The sequence below is a fragment of the Xenopus laevis genome, chromosome 6S, assembly GCF_017654675.1.
Source record: "Xenopus laevis strain J_2021 chromosome 6S, Xenopus_laevis_v10.1, whole genome shotgun sequence".
Lineage (NCBI taxonomy): Eukaryota > Metazoa > Chordata > Amphibia > Anura > Pipidae > Xenopus > Xenopus laevis.
In genome coordinates, this window is record NC_054382.1 from 75,149,567 (window position 1) to 75,170,598 (window position 21,032).

Genomic DNA, 21,032 nt, shown 5'->3' on the forward strand with positions numbered 1-21,032 from the left:
GACACCCATTTGAAAGCTGCAAAGAGTCAAAAGAAAAAGGCAAATAATTATAAAACGATAAAAAATAAATAATGAAAACCAATCGAAAAGTTGCTTAGAATTGGCCATTCTATAACATACGAAAAGTTACCATAAAGGTCAACCACCCCTTTAAAACACTTTCATTTTTTGATGTAACTGTTCCTTTAAGTTTTATCTCACCCGCACTACAAGGAGCATGATTTCTAGTCTGCAGAGCCATGGGACAGACGTTGGCAATAACCAATCTCTAGTAAAAGCTTTATTTAAATGTTGTTGCACCCCCAAAATATACATATTTTTTTTTCTTTTTTATGAACATTTCTACACAAGGAGGTGATAATGTCCCCACATCTGCCCCTTTCCAATATTAAGCTGTGAAATGTATTCTGTGTTTAAACTCTGGATGAATCTTAGTTTTAGCTTGCATGTTCAGCCAATATATTTCCCTTTTTTATTTGATTTTTTTTTTCTCTCAGGGCTTTGCAAATTGAATCTTATGAGTTATTTTATTGTGTCCCTTTTGTGTTTCAAATAAACTGCAAGAGATCCGTAAAACGTTGCCAATTGAATCACTACATTAAGCACTTGACTGTGAATACACTGCTGGTATGTCACACTGGCAGCTGCATTAGCGTTACTGTACCCCTGCCGTTGGCTTTCAGATATTGAGGGGTGCTGTGAGCTGTAGAACACAACAGCAAGATGGCTGCTCTTCTGATATACGTGCAGTAATGGCCCGTCCTGTACCTGCCTATGTTCAGATAGACTGGGCTACACGACAGTCGCAATTCCAGTTCCACAATGGTTTTTATTTTGTTTCCTTCCTGTATCTCTGCAGGTGAATTGTCTCAAGCAGGAAATAATACGAAATACCCAGAAGCTCATATTTTTCTAAAGGGAACGTAAACTGCTGCTATGCGTTATGTACAAGACTGGTCTATGCCACATGAACAGACAATCACATTGTATTGGTACTTGTATTTCTCCTTTTTTTTATTCACTTGTACAGTACTTCCAAATTCAAAATGAAAGCTGTTCTGTATCAAACAATCTAAGCAATAAAATGTTATATTTAAAATTGAGGAAGCTTCTGATTCAGCTTTTCGTTTCAGGGTTTTAATGGCCTTTCCTTTGCTAATAATGACTGGGATAACCTTTTCTGAAGAAGAAATGCTGACGGGCTTCTGACGTGAACTTTGGGTTAATTATATTTTATCTTCTGCACCTCCAAAACTACTCATCACATTTCAATATATAGTGAACTTTGGGTTATCACTGCATAGTCATGCAACTTCAGTTGAAAAGGGGATGGGGGGGGGGCTTGAAGGCACCTCATACCTGTAGCACATTTGTCATTACAAAAAGAAAGGCAGTCTCTACACAAAAATACTGCTGCTGCTGCTTGACAACTCCAAACCAGAATTTGCCTTAATTTTCTAAAAAATCTAAACTAAGAATTGAAGGTGCGGGAAAAGTCTCAGCAAAAAACGTTTTCGAATTGTCATCTGAAAACAGCCTGAAAACTGAAAATTTAAGGCAAGCATTTTACTAATTAATATTTATTACCTAAAAGCATCGGTTGAAAAGAAAATGGACCACCAAAATGCGACTCCGTATTAAATCATTAAAACTCCTGAAGCGGGCTCATTCAGAAGGGGTAGGCGATACCATTTAACAGCCTGCCCCCTCCTCTTCAGTGCTGGTCATTTGCAACAAGGACAGACTGCTTCTAGTGATTAGTCACATGATCCTCTGACCTCTTAGCCATCTTAATATCACTGGCATCAGGGTCGGACTGGAGCCTTGGGAGCCTACCTGTGCTGTAAAACAAAGGGCCTTTCTTGCAGTCCCTGGGGCCCCCTCCAGACCTCCAAACTCCCGCCCCTTTTGCACGCATGCGTGTAAGATGCACCGCAGGGCAATAGCTAATTTTTATGATGCAGCCGGGGGAGAAGGGTTTTTTCCCGGTGTACCGCCGGCCCAGTCTGACCCTGGCTACCATTGAAGAAGGGACACCATGGAACTAATAGTCAAGCAGTAAGGGCAAACAATTCAGGGAGGGAATGTGATGCTTGGGAAAGGAGTTTCTAAACTCATTTTACCATGGGGAAAGGACATCCGCTGAACCAACAATATTCATGATACTTTATGTTTTTAAAAGCTTTTTTTTTTTTTTTTTTTAAAAAAACAAAACAAAAAACAAAACACAGGTTGAGAATGAGTTGAGGACACTTATTACACTATACATCATGACAGCTTAAATGTTATAGTGAAAGTGAACCACCCCTTTAATACTGCACTAATTAGGGTCATCAGGAGCTAATAAAAGCCACTATGTTTTTGGATGATGGGAGGAAATTGGACAATACAAATCCAATGCCTTTAGTGTCCTTATTGGAAATGAATCCATGGGCGAGGACCAGTGCTACCTTGATTACAGATTTAAATATGATTATTAACACGTTTATAACATTTATCAAACAAACATATTCCATATTTCTGTACTATAAATGGAGGAATGCATTGAACACACAAAAACAACCAATATCCTAATACAAAAGTTAGAGGGCCCTTTCTAAATGAACTTACATTACAGTCTAAAAAATAAAGTTATTATTAAAAACACAATGATGAGAATATAGTAACAAGTTTAAAGGTAAGACCCACAGCAACCAATCAGGTATTTTTTTTTTCCTAATCCATGCTGCACTAGATATTGCATCCAAGGACCTTATATATAGGGAGAAAAATGCAAAAGATGGGCACATTTCATTTTGCACCTTTCCCCACAGTTTGCTTCATAAAAGATGACCATTGGGCAGCACAAGGGCGTCCTCTTACCACTAGCAGCTAGTGGTTGAAAGGAAGTGATGTAATAATTAAGCTAGAACTATATTTCTGACATTTTGCAAAAATGTCATAAAAAGGGGGAGTGGTTATCTCTGCGTCTTAGCTATGATATTTTTAAGGTTTTATATCACCTCCCGAATGAAAATGTCAGAAAATATGCACAGACACAACAAATACATTTTGAAAATTTCATGGCACAATGGCAAATCTATAAAACTAGAAACAGATACCTGTTGTTTGTTGTCTTCTTATTAACCTTTTTTTAAATTTGTAAATTCCCCCTTAGACTCTGTGTTGGCAGTGATATCAGTGGTGTAATATCAGATACATTTTGTATAATATCAGGGTCTGACTGGGCTGCAGGGACACTGAGAAAAAACCTGGTGGGCCCCGCAGGCCCAGATCCACTCCTCTCAAGATTTGTGCGGCACAGGCCTAATCACATCTGAAAGATTAGTAAGGTACGTGGAGGCAACTGGTGGTTGCGGTTGGTGTCTGAGGAATTTGCGTCTGGTGCAGTGTGGGCCCAATTGCAGCTGCAACATTAGGAGGGTACACACAAGGCGGGGTGGAGGGGGGTTTGCAGCTGGGGGCCCGGAAGGGTGTGTGGGGCCCATGAAGTAGAGGCCTGAGTGGGCTCTGGGCCCCCAGTTCGATGCTGAATAGCCTACATTCCCTAAAATAGCTAATAAAGAAGGCAGGCATGTATTTAGATCCCGTGCAACCCTAAGGCACCAGACCTTACAGCTCCCCCAATGTGTGGAATGGCGTCACTTCCAGCATTTCCACACTGAGCCCTGTAACCCCCCTCCCCCCAGCCAGACCCTTGGGTGCCTGTATATCCCTCTACATCATACTACAAGATAATTTAAAGGTGAACAACCCATTCATTAAACATACAAGCACATGCCCAACAGCAGGGCAGAAGATAAAACCCCTATTCCCCAACATGCATAAAGAAAAAGTGAAGTTAGACACAAGGGCACAAGAGAGGGTGGCTTCCACTCTAACACTTAAACATGGAATCCATATACTGGATAGGAAAGAATCACTATCATAACGGGGACCCAAATGTACCTCATATGAAATACCTTATATATATATATATATATATATATATGATAAAATGCTCACTTTGCTTTACTTGGCCTAAGAAGTGGGATAAACAGCTCTTGGCTATGCGTTTGCACTAGATGGATATATCTGGCATATTTCTATAGCAGTGAATAATGTAGGCTTCTTTATTTCCTACTTACAGTGCTTTCTTCCCACAAATAGTAGTAGGCCAAGAGGGCTTAGTTACCCTTTAAGAAAACTGCATGCAAATAACCACCCCAAATGTGCTCACATTTCAGTGGCTAATGTTATAAAAAGTCACATAGTTATTCACACTTTTCTGTATCTCACTCATGTTTTCAAGCCTGAGATGCTCTGCTGTTGCACTATTTGAACACATGGTGGTGCTCTTTCCTTTCTGTTAAAGGGACCCTCACTCAAACTACAGTAAAGACTAATCAGGGTACTTATATTAATGTTCAGAATAATAGCAGTCAACATCACTAACATGAGTAATCACTGTTTTCGGTAGAAATTATATTTCTACATGGCAAATAATTTACTAGTAGGTGTAGTTGAGTTAGGGCTCTTACACACTTCCGTTTTTGCCTGCGCAACCCTGCGTTGCTCTTTCTTCCGTTCAGCCACAGGGGACCGCAGGAGTAGACGCAGTCAATTATTTTGAAGGGGGCTGTACTCACACAGACACATGTATGCGCCGAACGCATCTGAAATGCAAATGCTGTGTCCCAACCTGCGTTTAGCGCTTACAGTGTAGTGTAGGCAAAAACAGCCGTGTGTAATAGCCCTAATAGAAAACCAACAGACTAAATAATCATGACATGCATGCTGCTGATTCTGTGTAATTGAAGTATTAATTGAGGCTTGTTCCAAATAATAGCAGTGTGGATTTCAATTAGTGAGGTCTTTCATTCTGTGAAAAAACAGGTGTCAATTATGGCTCTTATTTAAGGAAGGAAGAAAGCAAATATTGTGCATGCTGTTATAGTGCATTTCTCTCTGAAAATCTGACTAAAATGGTAATCTCAGACATTGTTCAGAAGAAAATTGATTAAAAAGTTGATTGGAGAGTGGAAAACATATAAGGAAGTGTAGAAAATGATAGACTGCTCAGCTAAAATGGGTGAATTTGACCCATTTCGTTTCGCCAAAAATTTGTCGCCGGCAAAATGTTGCCAACACCCATTAAAGTCTATTGGCGTCAAAAAAATTGTTGTGCAGTGAAATTTTTTTGACGCGAGACACCATACAAGTCTACGGGCGTCATTTCTGCCGCGAAGCAAGGCGAAAAATATTTGCCCATCCCTAAAAACGATCTCAAATGCTTTAAAATGCCAACCAAAACCTGATAGACCTGGAAGAAAATGGAAAACAATCATTTCATTTATTTTGAAAATATTTTATTTGATTTTCATATTAAACAAGTAATAACATAATGACTTTTTTTTTGATTTTGAAAATATTTTATTTTCATATTAAACAAGTAATAACATAATGACAACAATCATTTCAATCAATAGAAGAATAGCCAAAATGGCAAAGACTCAGCCAATGATCAGCTCCAGGAAGATCAAAGAAGATCTAAAGTTACCTGTGATACTGTTACAATTAGAAGACGCCTATGTGAAGCCAAGCTATCGGCAAGAAGCCCCCGCAAAGTCCCATTGTTGATGTGCTGAAGAGGTTCCAATTTGCTTAGATTATAAGCGTAACCAGTATTTTAGATGGGTCAACAAGGCAGGCAGACTGCTGGCAAATATAGTAAAGAGACAAACCCCACAAACCTACAGTAAATGTCATGGACTGAAAATCTTATATGAACCAAAAAGCTCTGAGACAGCTGTAACACCATCATGATGAATACCAATTCTGATATTTTGGGGAAAAAAATCTAAATAAACATATAAATATATTCTAATCTATATAAACAATATTAAAAAAAACCCAGTGATTGATTAGGTAAGTGATGTTGGACAGCTATTATTCTGAACACAACTGAACATTTAGTTGATATATTTATCTTTGTTCCTGCTGGGCAGAATCCAAGCTGTTACAATTGATACAACAGTCGCTAATGTTCCACAGATGCTGCTGAGAAATGTATCAACTAATGTAGCAAATTGCAATCTGCACCTGGATTAAAACCCCCAGACAGGAACATTAAAGGAATAGTATCACCAAAAATTAAAATGTTTTAATCAATGACAATAATGGCAGTTGTCCTGCACTGGTAAAATTTGTGTTTACCCAGGGGCAGCCATTCAAGCACAGGATATACAGTAGATCACAGATACAATCTGAAGAATCTCATTGTATACTAAGATCTTATCTGTTATCTGCTGTGTATAATGTGCCTTTTCTTCTTTATCAGCTTGGAATGGCTGTCCCCACAGCTACACAGCAGCTTGTTTATATAACATATATAAAGTGTATCTGAAGCAAATACACCCAATATACCATTGTGACGCAACAGTACATTATATTTTCATTTTTTTTTTTTTTTTTACAAAACACTTATTTTTGGTGTTACGGTTCCTTTGAACTGTAATTTTGGAAAAACTGTAAAAAAAAGAAAAATTAGCTCTAAGTGGTGTGCTCCTCCCCTTAGCATTTCTAGCGCTTGTGGGGATCAGTAAATGACCCTATTGTTTTCCAATCTGATGCTAGTAACCAAAAGCAGGAGACAGAACAAAATGCTGCCCAGTAAGTGTAGTGCTATTCAACTATTTACCATATATACTCGAGTTTTTCAGCCCCCAAAATATGCTGAAAAACTCTACCTCGGTTTATACTCGGGTCAAGCGCAAAAACGGTCGCCGGCATCCAAGAATGGCCGCGGCCATCCAAAGACGAGACGCCGGCACCTCCAATGGGAGCAGAAACCCTTAATTTTTTGTTTGAAACTTACCAGAAGCTGCTGCATTTCTCACCCTCGGCTTATACTCGAGTCAATAAGCTTTCCCAGTTTTTGGAGGTAAAATTAGGTACCTAGGCTTATACTCGGGACGGCTTATACTCGAGTATATACGGTATATGAAGCTTGAGGATTTAAAATGAGAATGTCAGACTAAATAGGCTGGGGATGACTTGAGCAGCCATATTGAACCTGCTGACTAGATAGGAACGGGATCATTGTAATTGTAATTGCATTGTATATTAGGTGTGAAACTCCTCTGCCAACTGCCCCTTTCCAATAGATGCTAAGGGAAAATGCAGTGTTTAGCCTGTATTCAATACGATATATTCAAATGTCTGTAATAAGAACTGGAAGATTGTTAACACAGCCCATATTGATAATGTGGTACCAGTTTATCCAGTGTAAAAAAAGTGTAAGTCCCTAATTGTCCTTTACATGCCATCTCTCTCACACACACACACACACAAAGCACCTTCACTACTGTCTGGGGGACTGATTAAATAGCCACAAAGTGGATTGTGTTGATCCCATGCACAGACCCATTTCAGTTATCAGATTCACAGGGCAGACAAACAAACCCTACATGTTAGGTCTCATGCGCCAATTAACAGACAAACCCCTATATGTAATAAAAGGCACTATGTTTGCCCAGGTGCAGTAACCCATAGCAGAAACCCATGAACAGATGACCATTAAATGCTGCCTGCTGGTTGCTATGGGTTACTGCTCCTGGGCAAACAGTGACTTTTATTACATAACCCCTAAAGTTCTCTCTTTGACTCTCACACCTCTTCCTGTTACAGTTAGAGCTGCAGTATTTGTGGTCAGGTGATCTCTGTAAATATTGCAGTTTGGGAAGATTCTTTAAAATGTCACTTTATATGAAGTAAACATTAATTCATTTTAAGTTGGTCAACTTAAAATTTACTTTTAGTATGATGTAGAGCAGGGGCCCCCAACCCTTTTTTACCTGTGAGCCACATTAAAAAAAAATAAAGAGTTGGGGAGCAACACAGGCATGCAAAAACTTCCCTGGCTGATAAATAAGGTCTGTGATTGGATATTTGGTAGCCCCTAGGTTGACTGGCAGACTATAAGAGGTTCTGTTTGATAGTACACATGGTTTTTATGCAACTAAAACTTGCCTCCAAGGAATTCAAAAATAAGCAACTGCTTTGAAGCCACTGGGAGCAACATCCAAGGGGTTGGTGAGCAACATGTTACTCACAAGCTACTGGTTGGGGTTCACTGCTGTAGGGAGTGATATTCTGAGACAATATGCCAGTTTGTTTGTTTTTTAGTTATTTAGCTTTTTATTCAGCAGCTGGCCAGTTTCCAATGTTTGCAATCTGGTTGCTAGGGTCCAAATTCTCCTAGCAACCATTCATTTTTTGATTAAGAGACTGGAATATGAATAGGAGAGGCCTGAATAGAAAGAGAAGTAATACAAATTAGCAATAATGGTACATTTGTACCCTTACATAGCATTTGTTTTTAGATGGGGTCAGTGACCTCCATTTGAAAGATAGAAAGAGTCAAAAGAAGGCAGCAAATAATTCAACAACTAGAAATAATATATAATAAAGACCAATTGAGAAGTTGCTTAGAATGAGTCATTCTGTAACTAAAAGGTGAACCACCCCTTTAAGGAGGCACTCTATAAAGGATTTGGCTGAATCTCATTTTACAGAAGCCTTGGAAGGACACAAGTCGTAATTTGTGACCGTTTTTGACAACTGCCGATACTCCTCTTTGGTGACAAAATTAAAATCCCTGCAATAGATTGTCTGGTAAAGTTCAGTGGCATACAGTATGTGTGATTGTGAAATATTTCATTTATACTTTCTTTCACAAGACAAGGAACACGTCAATATGAAAATGACAAGCAAACACACAATCTTACAAAATCAGGAAGCTTTGATATTTTATTGAAGAATGTATTCTTTTGTACACATAGGCAAACAACGTTCAAGCCAATTCCTCCATTACAAAAAAATCCCCCTCAAAAAAACAAAACAAAAAAAAAAAAAAAGCAGCCATCATGGGGCTTTATGTGGGCATTGCTTTTTCCCCCCAAACACAATGCATCTTACCTTTAAAACTCTGCACAAATTCTGTACAGCAAATTCTGTTCTTAGTCCCCTCCTGCCCCCCTGTATTACAAACATCTGAGGAAAATTTGGCATAAATATATCTGAAATCAAAAGTTTTGCTGCTGTGGGAATAGCTTCATCATATGGAGCTTTATGAAGCGTCAGCTGGTGCATTCATGGCCGCAGCCAAACTTTAGCGTTACTCTCCTTGTAGTAAAAATGATTAGCAGCATAAAGGCTCCAATAAACAAGTGATCTGTCACATCAAACTGCAGGAATCCCAGACACACAGATGGAAGCAAAAGTCTTTGAGGAAACACAATTTAGCTCAGCCATGCCGAGAAATCCCAGATTCATCTATAGACAAAATCAGTCACCGACAGTTGCTGGGCATATAGAAACAAAAAGGAGGTAAGGAGCATATGCAAAAATCAACCCCATTCTGCCAGTTGAGCTGCACACATACTGGACACTGGCTTTTTCACTGTAACATTCAGATGATGTTTTAATCAGAAATTCGACCAACTGTGTGTGTGTGGGGGGGGGGGGGGGATCATCGAGAGAGAAAATGTTTGTTCAATGGGTAAGTCTTTCTTTCCTACTTGATGCTGCCAGCATGGATTTAGTGTGGTAACCGTCTTGGATAGCAGGAGAGCAAAATTAGTGGACAAAATAAATTGCAGAGCAAAAAGTCTTTTTATTCATCAGATCCTGCCGGTCTTTTGGGGCCTCGTTTGCGAGGAGACCTTCTTGGGGAAGCCTTATCTGAAGGGAGCCAAAAAGTAAAGTCAGTATGTACCTCCATCAATATATAGTGAATTAAGTACCCCCTCTGGTAAAATATAAGGATATTATAAGTTACCGAGGAGTTTCATGACCATATAAAAACACGAGGCCGAAGGCCTACAGGTCATGGAACTCTGAGGTAACTTCTAATTTCCTCATATTTAACAACAGGGGTACTTTATTTATTATAATACACAAGTTTCAGTGAGTCATGTGACAGAAATGACATCAGAACTCACCGTTTATAACTGATGACATCAGAACTCACCGTTTATAAGGATATAATTTACAAGATATTCATGGCTTTTGTGTATTATAAAGACTTACATACAGTATATCTACGTAGTCCCTAATAAAATGCAGTAAGACTTGTGGTATCAATGTAGGACCATTAATCTGGAAATTTATAACCCAGAATGCTGCTAGTGTATATTTAACTCTTGCCTTGCTGCATGTATAAAGCAATGTCTTGTAACTATGGCTTACATGCCCAGCTTTCCTCCACATTCATGGCAAAACAACTGTATAATTGTACCTGGAAAGTATCAGTACAAATTCTTTCCGGCACTACTCTTCCTTTGTGTAAGCACAGAGATTCTCAAGTCAGCCAGTTTGCCTGGCATGATGAAACTAGAGATGCATCTCTGGTGGGGGTAGCTAATGAGAACATAATGGTACTGAAGGGGTTAAAAGGACAAAGTATAACATTGCTAACTACACTTAAAAGGTTAGAATTGCAGTAGAACATTTTTAAAGTGATGCTGATGTATTCATGCATGTGAATATAACTCATGCTCCGATAATGGATAGACAATATCCTAGTGTATCTTATCTTTCTGCATTAGACTTAAATTATTTTTTTAAGCTGAGCTCTCACAGAAAACAAGAAGACAGACTGCAGCACACTAGGATAAAGAAGGTCATAGCACTGCAAACAAGTGTTTGAAAATAAAAGTGATCTCACCTCGTCTACTTTGCACTGAAGCCACAAGGAAGCAGAAAGAGACAGCAACAGATTAGGAGAAAAAGATGGATAGGACAGATTATAATAAGAAAATGACAGCAAAAATTTCAATCAGTTATGAATAATGAAGACAGGAAGCTGGGAGGGTTTATGCGAGTAGTTAGCTAGCTCGGCTACAACACTCCTGTCTTTGGACAGTTCTATCTTATGGAACACCAGCTTTCATTTGCAGAGACACACAGAGGCCATAATAGTGCACGTCTAAAGGTATAAACATTTTAAAGTCAAAGATACATACTGATCTGGCTCAAAGTCTCAGGGGGAATCCAACTCATATCCACATCATTTTGGTTAGAAGTGCCCATCTCCACTTTCTGAGCAGGTCTCTTTCTCTGCAGAAACAATAGTGGTAATAATAAATTATAATAGTTATAAAAAGCTAGAATGTCCACCTGTTGGCCCCAAGCTGTGCAGTATGTTCAGGCAACAAGGTTTGCCATTTCTCCATAGAATATGTTGAGAAAAGCAGAAGCTTTAAAGCGGATTTAAACACATCATAAAAATCCCCCACTACCTTTCCAAAGGAGGTGACCCAATTCTAACTACAGATGTAAAAGGATCCTCCAGATAACAGTTCTGTTTCAGCGATCTGTACAATGCAGAATTTTCACAAGCAGACCCTATTAGATCTGGAAGCTGGTCCTGGTTTAAATGAGCGGTGTTGCTCTGAATAGAACCTTGATGTTTGCTGGATTACATCTCCCAACAGGTCACAATCTATTTTTAAACATCTTTATTTCAGGGAAATTAAAGGGACCAATGACTACATTCATGCTTGCTACCAATAGATAATGTACAGTAAACATACATACCTTTCTGGATTCCAGCAGCTGATGCAGACCAACGACCACAAGCAATCCAAGCCCACCAAGGAACAGGTACATGAATATCCTAAAAGAATGTGTGATTTTTATTTTCACAATTTATTTTTATAACGTGATCAAGCTAAAATCAATTAGTTGACATATATATTTTTAAATAGTTGTAAACTGTAATCTAATGTCTTGTATGCTGGCGTATAATAATGAGGACAATTTAACAAACTGAAGGAGTCAAAGTTGTTTAATATTTTTACTCTTTTTTTGAAATCCAATAACCTGTTTTACTTTGTCAGAAAGTGTTTGACTGCTTTGAGCAAACAGCATAGCAGCTCAGACATACTGTATGTAAAATGCAATATGATAAGAAGGCCCTTTTTTGGACACATAAAATGTATGCCCCTATTCTTTGCTTTCATGTGGGCTGTGCTAATTAATTAAACGGATTTATTTATAATTACCTAATTTTATAGGGAAAAATCTTGAAGCATCCACTGTTATATTAGTAACAAATGTTTCTAACAATTTCACTATAACGAACGCAAGAACACCAATAAGTGTGTGGTCTATGACTTACGTTTCCCCATCCAGCCCATCCTCCTTCTCAATAATAGTAACGGTCTGATTGAAGACAGCATCTTGGAAAGCATTTCCCTAAGAAGAGAAAGAACATTTTGAGCTCATGGCCCTTACACATGGAGTGTGAATAAACACTGGGAGAAGAAAAAAAAACACTCCCAAATGTCCTGCATGCTATTAACTTTATTTATACGTCATCTTTCCAGGAATATGGAAGCAGGAATGATGCCTATGAAACCCGTGCTGAAAATTGCCAATAACAGGCACAATGCACCATAATATTTGATTTACATAACTTTTTTTTGATCATTTTTCCATTTTAATGAAAAAACTGAAAAAGAAAAGTTTGCAAACTACATCCTTACATTTGCATCTTTATAGTTCAAATTGATGACAAGTCCAAAAGGGCGTCCTCCCATGGGCTCAGCGGGAATGAAGGAATATTCAAATGTGGCCTGTTTTTGTGGGGGTACAACAGTGTTTAAAGGCAGAGCTGTAAAATTCTGAATGTAGAACTGGTAGTCCTGAGGGTATCTGAATGAGGCATCCAGTGACTCAATGATGAAATTCTCTGGCCCCTTGTTGGTAAAACCCACCAAGAACTTAACAATATCATTAGCTGGGAAATCTAAAGAAGAAATAAAATGATAGAGCATTAGGTTTGAAAAGAAGTTTATCTATGTCAATTAACTGAATGCTTAAAGTAATGAAAATATCATGTAATATTGCCCTGCACTGTTTAAACATATCTGTTACCTTCAGAAATACTACTAGATTTCACATAAACAAGCTGCTGTGTAGCAATGGCGGTAATTGAAAAAAGGCTATATGGTTAAATAGTGGATAACAGATAACACTTTCTACAGAGCTTATCTGTTATCTGCTGTGTAACCTGAGCTTTTCTCCTTTGAATGGCTGCCTCCATTGCTACACAGCAGCTTATTTATACAGTATAAACCAGTGGTCCCCAACCAGTAGCTCGTGAGCAACATGTTGCTCTCCAACTCCCAGTGGCCTCAAAGCAGATGATTATTTTTGAATTCCAGGCTTGGAGGCAAGTTTTGGTTGTATAAAAACCAGGTGCACTGCCAAACAGACTCTCCTGTAGGCTGCCAGTTCATATAGAGCTACCAAACAGCCAATCACAGGCCTTATTTGACATCCCCATGGACTTTCTCATGCTTGTGTTTCTCTCCAACTCTTTTTACATTTAAATGTTGCTCACAAGTAAAAAAAGGTTGGGTACCCCTGGTATAAACAATAGTAGTGTTTCTAAAGCAAACAGCAGTTTTACTAGTGCAGTGCAACACTGCATTCTATTTTTATTACTTAAATATTATTTTGTTGTTGTTACTGTTCTTTTAACAATATAGTCACACACGAGTAAGGACAAACGACCAGATCCATACACATGCTTATTGCGGTCAATGGGCAGATACATTAAATAGTGATGGGATTATAGCAGAGTGCTGTCATTGAAATGCTTGTTCAGAGCCCTGTATATGGGGCATTAGTTCATTTACTTGATTATAAATGACCAAGATGGATTACCAGTCTTGTAATATCTGTAAGCAGCTTTAGGCACTCATGATCAAAAAATAGTTCTCAGGCTCTCAAGTTACAATTACAGAATATTTCCAAATAATGTGAATGTGTAATTGATTTATATTGGAAAAATTAATTGAGATTACTTTTAACCAAAATGTAAGCAACATTAGAGACATGGAGTTTTTAAAGCAATCAAATAGTTTGCCAATTACATGTGTGCTGGAGGGCTTATGGGCAGGGTGTTTTAAAGGGTTATTAAAAAAAAAAAAATTAAACTTTCATGCTTGTCTTAACTGGTGCAACAGTCAGTTGCAAAGATTTGCTAGTCATGAAGTATATTCTTCATTTAGATAGAATATGTAAGACCACAATATATTTCTGGATTACAAAAAGCCTTAAATGGTTAGTTTAAATTCATTTTAAGTGTATTATAGATTACGCAATGCTTAATAACTTTTCGGTTGGTCTTTTCTTCTATTTTTAATATTTTTCCTATTTGCTGCCTTCTGACTTTTTTTCCAGCTTTCAAATGTGGGTTCACTTACTCTATGAGGCTACAAATTGTTTTACTTATCTTTCTATTATCATATTGCAGCCTCACATTCAAACAACTGTCTGGTTACTAGGGTAATCTGGCTGCTAGCAACCATACAGCTGCTGAAATAACAAGTTAGAGTGCAGCTGAAGCACACTGTCTCAGAATAGCAATCTCAACATCATACTAATAGTTAATTAAGATGAATAACCCCTTTAATGTTTGTGAAACATAGAATAAAGTGCTAAAAACTAAGGTTTTACTCATTAGCCTGACAGCAATGGCATTTATGACCCCAAAATATCATTTGGATTATCTCCTGGATACATTTCTTCTTAAGAATAATCTGAACCCTTTCCAAAAAAACCTAAATAAACCTTTAAAAAAGTGGGTTAAATGTTTAAAGGAATTGTTCAGTGTAAAAATAAAAACTGGGTAAATAGGCTGCGCATAATAAACAATGTTTCTATTATAGTTAGCCAAAAATTTACTGTATAAAGGGTGGAGTAACTGGAGGTCTAACAGAACAGAGCACTACTTGCATCTCTCTTGGTTTCCACTGATTGGTTATCAGGCAGTAACTTGAAGGGGGCCATATGGGACATGACTGAGTTTGCAATCAATCCTTGGCATTCAGCTCAGATTCAAAAGCAACAATTATGACCCATGTGCCCACCCCTTAAGTCACTGATTGGTTACTGTTTATCAGTGGAAACCAAGAGAGCTAAAAAGTAAGAAGTAATGTTCTGTTAGCCAAAAATGTAATCTATAAAGGCTATAGTGACTGGATATCTAACTAACTGTATTAGAAATATTTTTTTTATTTTGCCCAGTTTTTATTTTTACACTGAACTGTTCCTTTAAGAATACTCTCCTTTAAAAATACACACAATGCAGAAGACTAAACAAATGCCCTATTCTCTCTCACAGGAATATATTATAGCAATAATTCATCTCACCTTCGCCTTTTACAAAAAGAATAGTGGTATCAGCATTGAGGGAAGCTTTTGGCTCCCCAGAACTTAAGTCTTCCTCTTCCTCTTTTTCTTCTGTCTATTTGGCAGACAAAAATAAATAAAACACGTTATCAGAAAATGTACGACAAACAACAATAACAGTGTTTCATTGTTCACATTGCAAAAGATTCTAAAAAGTATGTATAAAAAATGTGAAAGCAGAAGAAAAACAGAAATTTTGCAACAATAACGGTTCAAGTTTGGTAGCCAAGAAACAAATGGGGCTCCTGTTGAAAGGGTTGTTCACTACATTTCTCGTGAACAATCTGAAAGCAACTGAACAAAGACTTTTTCCAATAACTTTCTATTTGTGACTGTTTTTTTTTTTAAAAAAGTGTTAAGTTTAATTTTTCACCTTCTAAAGCAGCTCTGAGGGGGGGGGGGGGCTGACTAATTGTTCTAAATGGATACATTTAAAGGAACAGTAACATCATTTTTTAAAAAATAAATAAATAAAAATTACAGCCTGTTTATAATACCCATGTCCCAATAGATATTACATATTCACTTTCCTTTTACCACAAAGTCCCCAGTAAACACTCCCCTCCATGGTCTGAACTGATTTTTGAAAAAGGGCGATATGTCGACCAATACTTATACGACAATACGTACAAGAGCGCCCCTGACAGTGCTCCTTCACCCAGGACTTCCGTCATGAAACGGACCCGGAAGTCAGAAGAGCTTCTGAGAAGACAGGGTATTCAAGGATTCCTACGACCCATAAAGTTCTCCCTCTGCTTGCCAGACTTTTCTTTTGTATGTGGGCAGTGAGAGGAACAAGGAGGGGAGGGGGGAGTGTACGGCAGCATCAATGGAGAAGGCTGGGGAGAGCGACGACAGTGAGAGGACACAGAGCGGAGACAGGGGGAGTGAACAGCTGCATGAAGGCAATGTGAGAAACAGCAGTGACAGGACACGGAGGGGAAAGTGAAGGCAAAGTAAGTGACGGCAGTGACAGGACATGGAGGGGAGGGGGGAGTGAGCTGAATTGCTGTGTGAATGGAGAAGGCTGGGGTGAGAGGAACACGGAGGGGAGGTGGGGGAGTGAACGGTTGCATGGAGGTACGGAAGTGAGAGGACATGGAGGGAGGGAGGGGGGGGGAAGTGAACTGAAATGCTGCAGCGCCTTCACAATTACATCCACCGCTGGGAATTGGGCTGATTTGTTGGGTTGGGGGATCTAATAGTACATTCAGCTAGTGCTCCTATATCCTAAGCAGTTTATACTATCGGTTATGTGACTTCCAGAAGTGACATCATAAACACAGAAGTTCGGATCCAAAGACAAGGAAGAGAAGCACGGCAGCACGCACGTAGTGCAGAAGAAGGTTGCTGGTGGGGCAAGATGGAGAGGAAGCAGCGGTTTCAACTATTTTGGATTCCTTACAAGATTACCTGGATTCAGCAGCGTATTGGAAGTTACTTAGCTAAGTACATCATTTTTGTCCGAGTTTGTAAAAAAGTGTTACTGGTCCTTTAATCGATACATTTGTTATCTTTGCCGAGCAATATCCCCGAGTTCTATTAAAGGCAGCTGTTAGAATTGCTACAATAGTTGCTAATATTCCACAGATACTGCTGAGAAATGTATCAACTAATTGTAGCAAATTGTAACAGTTCAGAATGCTTCTGGATCACTGAGCTGCTAGACTGAAACACTAGAGAAAAGAACATTAAACTTTAACTGTACATTTTCAAAAAAAAAAAAAATATGTAAAAAATAAAATGCAAATCAATTGAAAAAAGTCTGTTTATGGTGAACAATCTGAAAACAACTCAATTGAAAGGAGTGTTTGAAAGGTGAACAACCCCTTCAAAAAAACACTGGTTACAAATGTATGTGTTATTAATCGTCAGTCCACCTAATTTTTACTCAGGGCAAGTATGATTGTGCTGGTCTGGTGACAAAATGTTCAGTTGTCAACATTCATTTAAATGGCAATCACAGTTGTACCCTGGTGTTGGGTAACTATCACCGATGTATTTACTAGTGACAAATGTATGGCACACCCATGATTTCAGGTGACTGCTGTTTCAATCAATGAAGTGCAAATGTAAGCATCAAGTCCCCCTTATGAGCTATTAATTGTCCAATGACAAAATCCTGTCACACTTGGAGGTGACCCTGCCAATGCATTGCCCCCCCGACCATATGTGCCACATTTCATTGAGTTTAATGGCAAATGCCTTTAAACCCAAATGGTTTTGTCTTGTTACTGTACTTGTTACAGTTACTTGTTACAATAATTTACCTATATCAAACTATGTTTAGGTGTGTGTTTATCAATCTCAAAGGAATAAAAAGATTTACCAGGTCTGTCGTATCATCCTCCTCAACTTCAGCTTCATCATCATCTTCCTCTACTACCGAATCATCAATTGCCTCTTCATCTTCCGTGGCATCTTGGGCAGCAACTAGAGGACCTGGATAATTGTAAAGAATTAATTGTGGCTGATCCCTTAATGCTTAGTGGACCAGTATAACTACTACAGGTATAGGATCTGTTATCTGGAAAGTTCTGAATTAAGGGGGAGGTTTTCTCCCATAGTCTCCATTTTAATTAAATAATCCAACATTTTAAAAAAATATTTCCTTTTTCTCTGTAATATCAATTCTTTGTACATTATTAATTAATCCATATTGGTGGAAAAACAATCATATTGGATTTATTTTATCTGGAAAACCCCAGGTCCCAAACATTCTGGATAATAGGTCCCTGCATTTATTCATACACTGAGCTTTTGAAGGACAAACTGTAAAGTGGGTGGTAACCTGAAAGGCATCCAAGAATGGTTTTCAGAATATACTTGATAACCATTACAAACATGGAAATGGCAAATCATTTACCCCATAAAACAAATGGGTATTAGAAATGTTTACACCATATGGACACTTCAGTGAGCAGAATATGTAGACACCATTCTTAGAAGACAAATTTCAAAACCAGTGCTGTTCAGTTTGTCAGGGACATCAAACCCCTGCCTGCAACTTCTAGTGGGGCAAGCACAATGTTTTGTCACTGTGAAGAAAACGTCACAGAAAATCTGGCATAATAATCCCTTTGGGCTGTAACTTTTTGTGATTGGGGCTCTCTGATGTTAACTGTTCAGCTTCTAACCCTTGTTTGTTGAATTATTGAAGGGCTAATTATATTATCCCTACTAGTATTAGATATAATGTCTCTCTAATACGAACATGGGAAACCCAAAAATCCTGCTGCTGGCATTTTAGTGCAATAGTCACACCTTTGCAGCATCCTGAAAGCAATTAATGATGACAACATGTGTCTATTTCTCTTATAAAACAAAAACTGTGGTACCGTGTTAGCCAGTAGCAAAAAACAAATAAAAAAAATAAAAAAAAACAAATACAAAAAGTATTGTAGAAGTGATACCTATATTCTCTAACAATAAAAATATATTGCAAGCTTTCGGAGCACCAAGGCCCCTTCGTCAGGCAAAATACAAATGAAAGTTGGAAAGGCACAGCATATATACTGTTTAGGGATGTGCGAATTTTCACTTCGCCAAAAATTCGTCGCTGGCGAAACTGTCGCTAAAATTTTGGCGCGCGGTGAATTTATTTTTGACGCAAGTCTTTTTATTTTGACGCAAAACGCCTACAAGTCTATGGGGGCGTCGTTTTTTCAGCAAAACAAGGTGAAAAAAATTCGCCCATCCCTAATACTGTTAGATCAGTGAAAGGTATTCATGGGCAATAAATTAGGACGTTACAGGTAGATAGAGATCAATTGTACAGATAATACAATGAATTAGGGTGGGCTGTAAATAGTCCAGGGGTCTGGATTCAGTCAGGACACACAGTGTGACATGAAACCTGACCCTAATTTATTGCCCATGAATACCTTTCACTGATCTAACAGTATATATATGCTGTGCCTTTCTAGCTTTCATTTGTATTTTGCCTGACGAAGGGGGTCTTGGTGCTCTGAAAGCTTGCAATGTATTTTTATTGTTAGCCAATATAGGTATCACTTCTACAATACTTTTTTTTTTTTTTTTTAATTTTATTTATCTTATGAAACTTGTGATTATCCAGAACACTCCAAGATATGGGGATGCCATTACTTATATTCCTATTTTAGGGAGGGGCTAAATGTAATAATTTACCGGACACCCTGGTGAGTGCCCCTGTTATCAAAAACCAGCACTGGCCTGGGTACTTCTATAAAAGGTCCCAAACCTTCTGGACAATAGCTGCCATAATTGTTTTTAAAAGGCAGTATTGTACAGCCTAAACTCCAAGCAAGCCTTGGTAACAAGAGCAATGGTGGGGACACTAGAGTAGAAGTGCATTTGCTGTAGCCATTAATAGCCATTCTGAGGCAGAGTTGAGCCTGGGAGCCCACCTCACTGTCCCTCACTAATGTACAGACTTTAGAAGGCGGGGCCTGAGAATGAATGAAGCGCGGGCGCAGAGTGACACGTCAGCCAGAGGCGGCCCGGCCTGCACACTACAATAGCAATACTAGGAGTCGCACCGTAGCCTGCGGAACTACATAGAGACAGACGATTGTTCTACCCCAAAAAAGCCGGTTTCTATTAAGAACTGCACACGCAGCAGAACCAGCAGTCTTTCCCGCAGCACTACGGACACAAACTACAATTAACGAACACAAAGCGCCACTGTAGCGGGAAGTTGTAGTTCTACTTGGACGGTGGACCAGCCCCCGGTTCTTGGCCCACACAAACACACACCGTGCCTGGAAACAAGATGGAGGGGGAGAGGATATCGCATATATACAGGTTACACGTAGTAAACGTAGCTGTCCCGCTAATCGAGAGTTGCGGGCCACTACCAGCTACTGTGTGCAACTACAACCCCCAGGACCCGCGCCAGGGATGCCGAGAGTAGCATTTGTTGAAAAGCGGAGGTGCAAAATGCTCCCGTTGCCCATAGCGCAGGGGTATCTGTCTGTATCACTGCGCTCCCCCCTTACCTTTGCTGTTGCCGATAAGCGTAACAGGGAAGGCCAGGAGGACAAGCAGGAGCAGATTACGGAGCGGGATCATGGCGAAGGCCGGTGTATGTGTGTATGGACACCTCGTCCGAAAGAAGGCCGGCAGGACTCCGTCCCTCCTATCTACCAGCTCCGTTCGCTCAATGAACTTGTGCTACGTAGCTCCGAACGCTGGGCGGGAAGTGAGAGGGAGGCGGCTAATATGTCACGCCCCCACGCCCGGCTGGGACAAGGAAGACGTGGCTATTTGAACCTGACACTTTTCCACCGTCTTGACAGCGCTGGGGAAAGAGGTGGAGCCAATCATGGAGGGACGCTGAGTCTGCACTATGGCCCGCCAATGAAATCATCGGCCAAAACAAATGTCGTCACAGTTAGAAAACTGATTATTATTGGCTGCGCGATCCGCCATGTTTTATTTGGGCAATGTTCTTTTCATAGCTCTTCAATTTCGAACTTTGATATGCAATGGAGTATTATGTTTTATACGGCTCTTGCCAATTCCACACGACAGCCTAACTGGATGTATTCCTATGAAACCCGTTGCAAAAGCAGCTCTTTAGCCTGTGTATTCGTTTGCTGGCTGAAGAAGTCTATGAAACGAATTGGCCCTTCTCGCTGCCCATATCTGTCCGTTACTGCTAATGTCCCCAAGTCCTGTCCGCTGCAGTTAAGAAAGTGTTCAGTCACATTTGGCTCCCAAGTTATTTTTTTTTTATTTCAATGACATGTTCTCTAATAAGAATATACATTCAGGCAATGCAATGAATGTAGCAGCTAATGGCA

At 39.2% G+C, this 21,032-nt stretch overlaps 1 protein-coding gene across 2 annotated transcripts; it reads right to left on the reverse strand.

Annotated features, from left to right (window-relative positions):
- Positions 1–8,777: 8,777 nt before the first annotated feature.
- On the reverse strand, positions 8,778–20,512 carry ssr1.S (signal sequence receptor, alpha (translocon-associated protein alpha) S homeolog). 2 transcript variants are annotated; one of them, NM_001090515.1, is given in 9 exon segments: positions 8,778–9,723; positions 10,709–10,723; positions 11,007–11,100; positions 11,581–11,659; positions 12,164–12,240; positions 12,531–12,793; positions 15,208–15,301; positions 17,576–17,688; positions 20,226–20,479. In NM_001090515.1, coding segments are annotated over 9 exon segments (876 nt in total). In that variant the 5' UTR covers positions 20,299–20,479; the 3' UTR covers positions 8,778–9,655.
- Between the last annotated feature and the right edge of the window lie 520 nt (positions 20,513–21,032).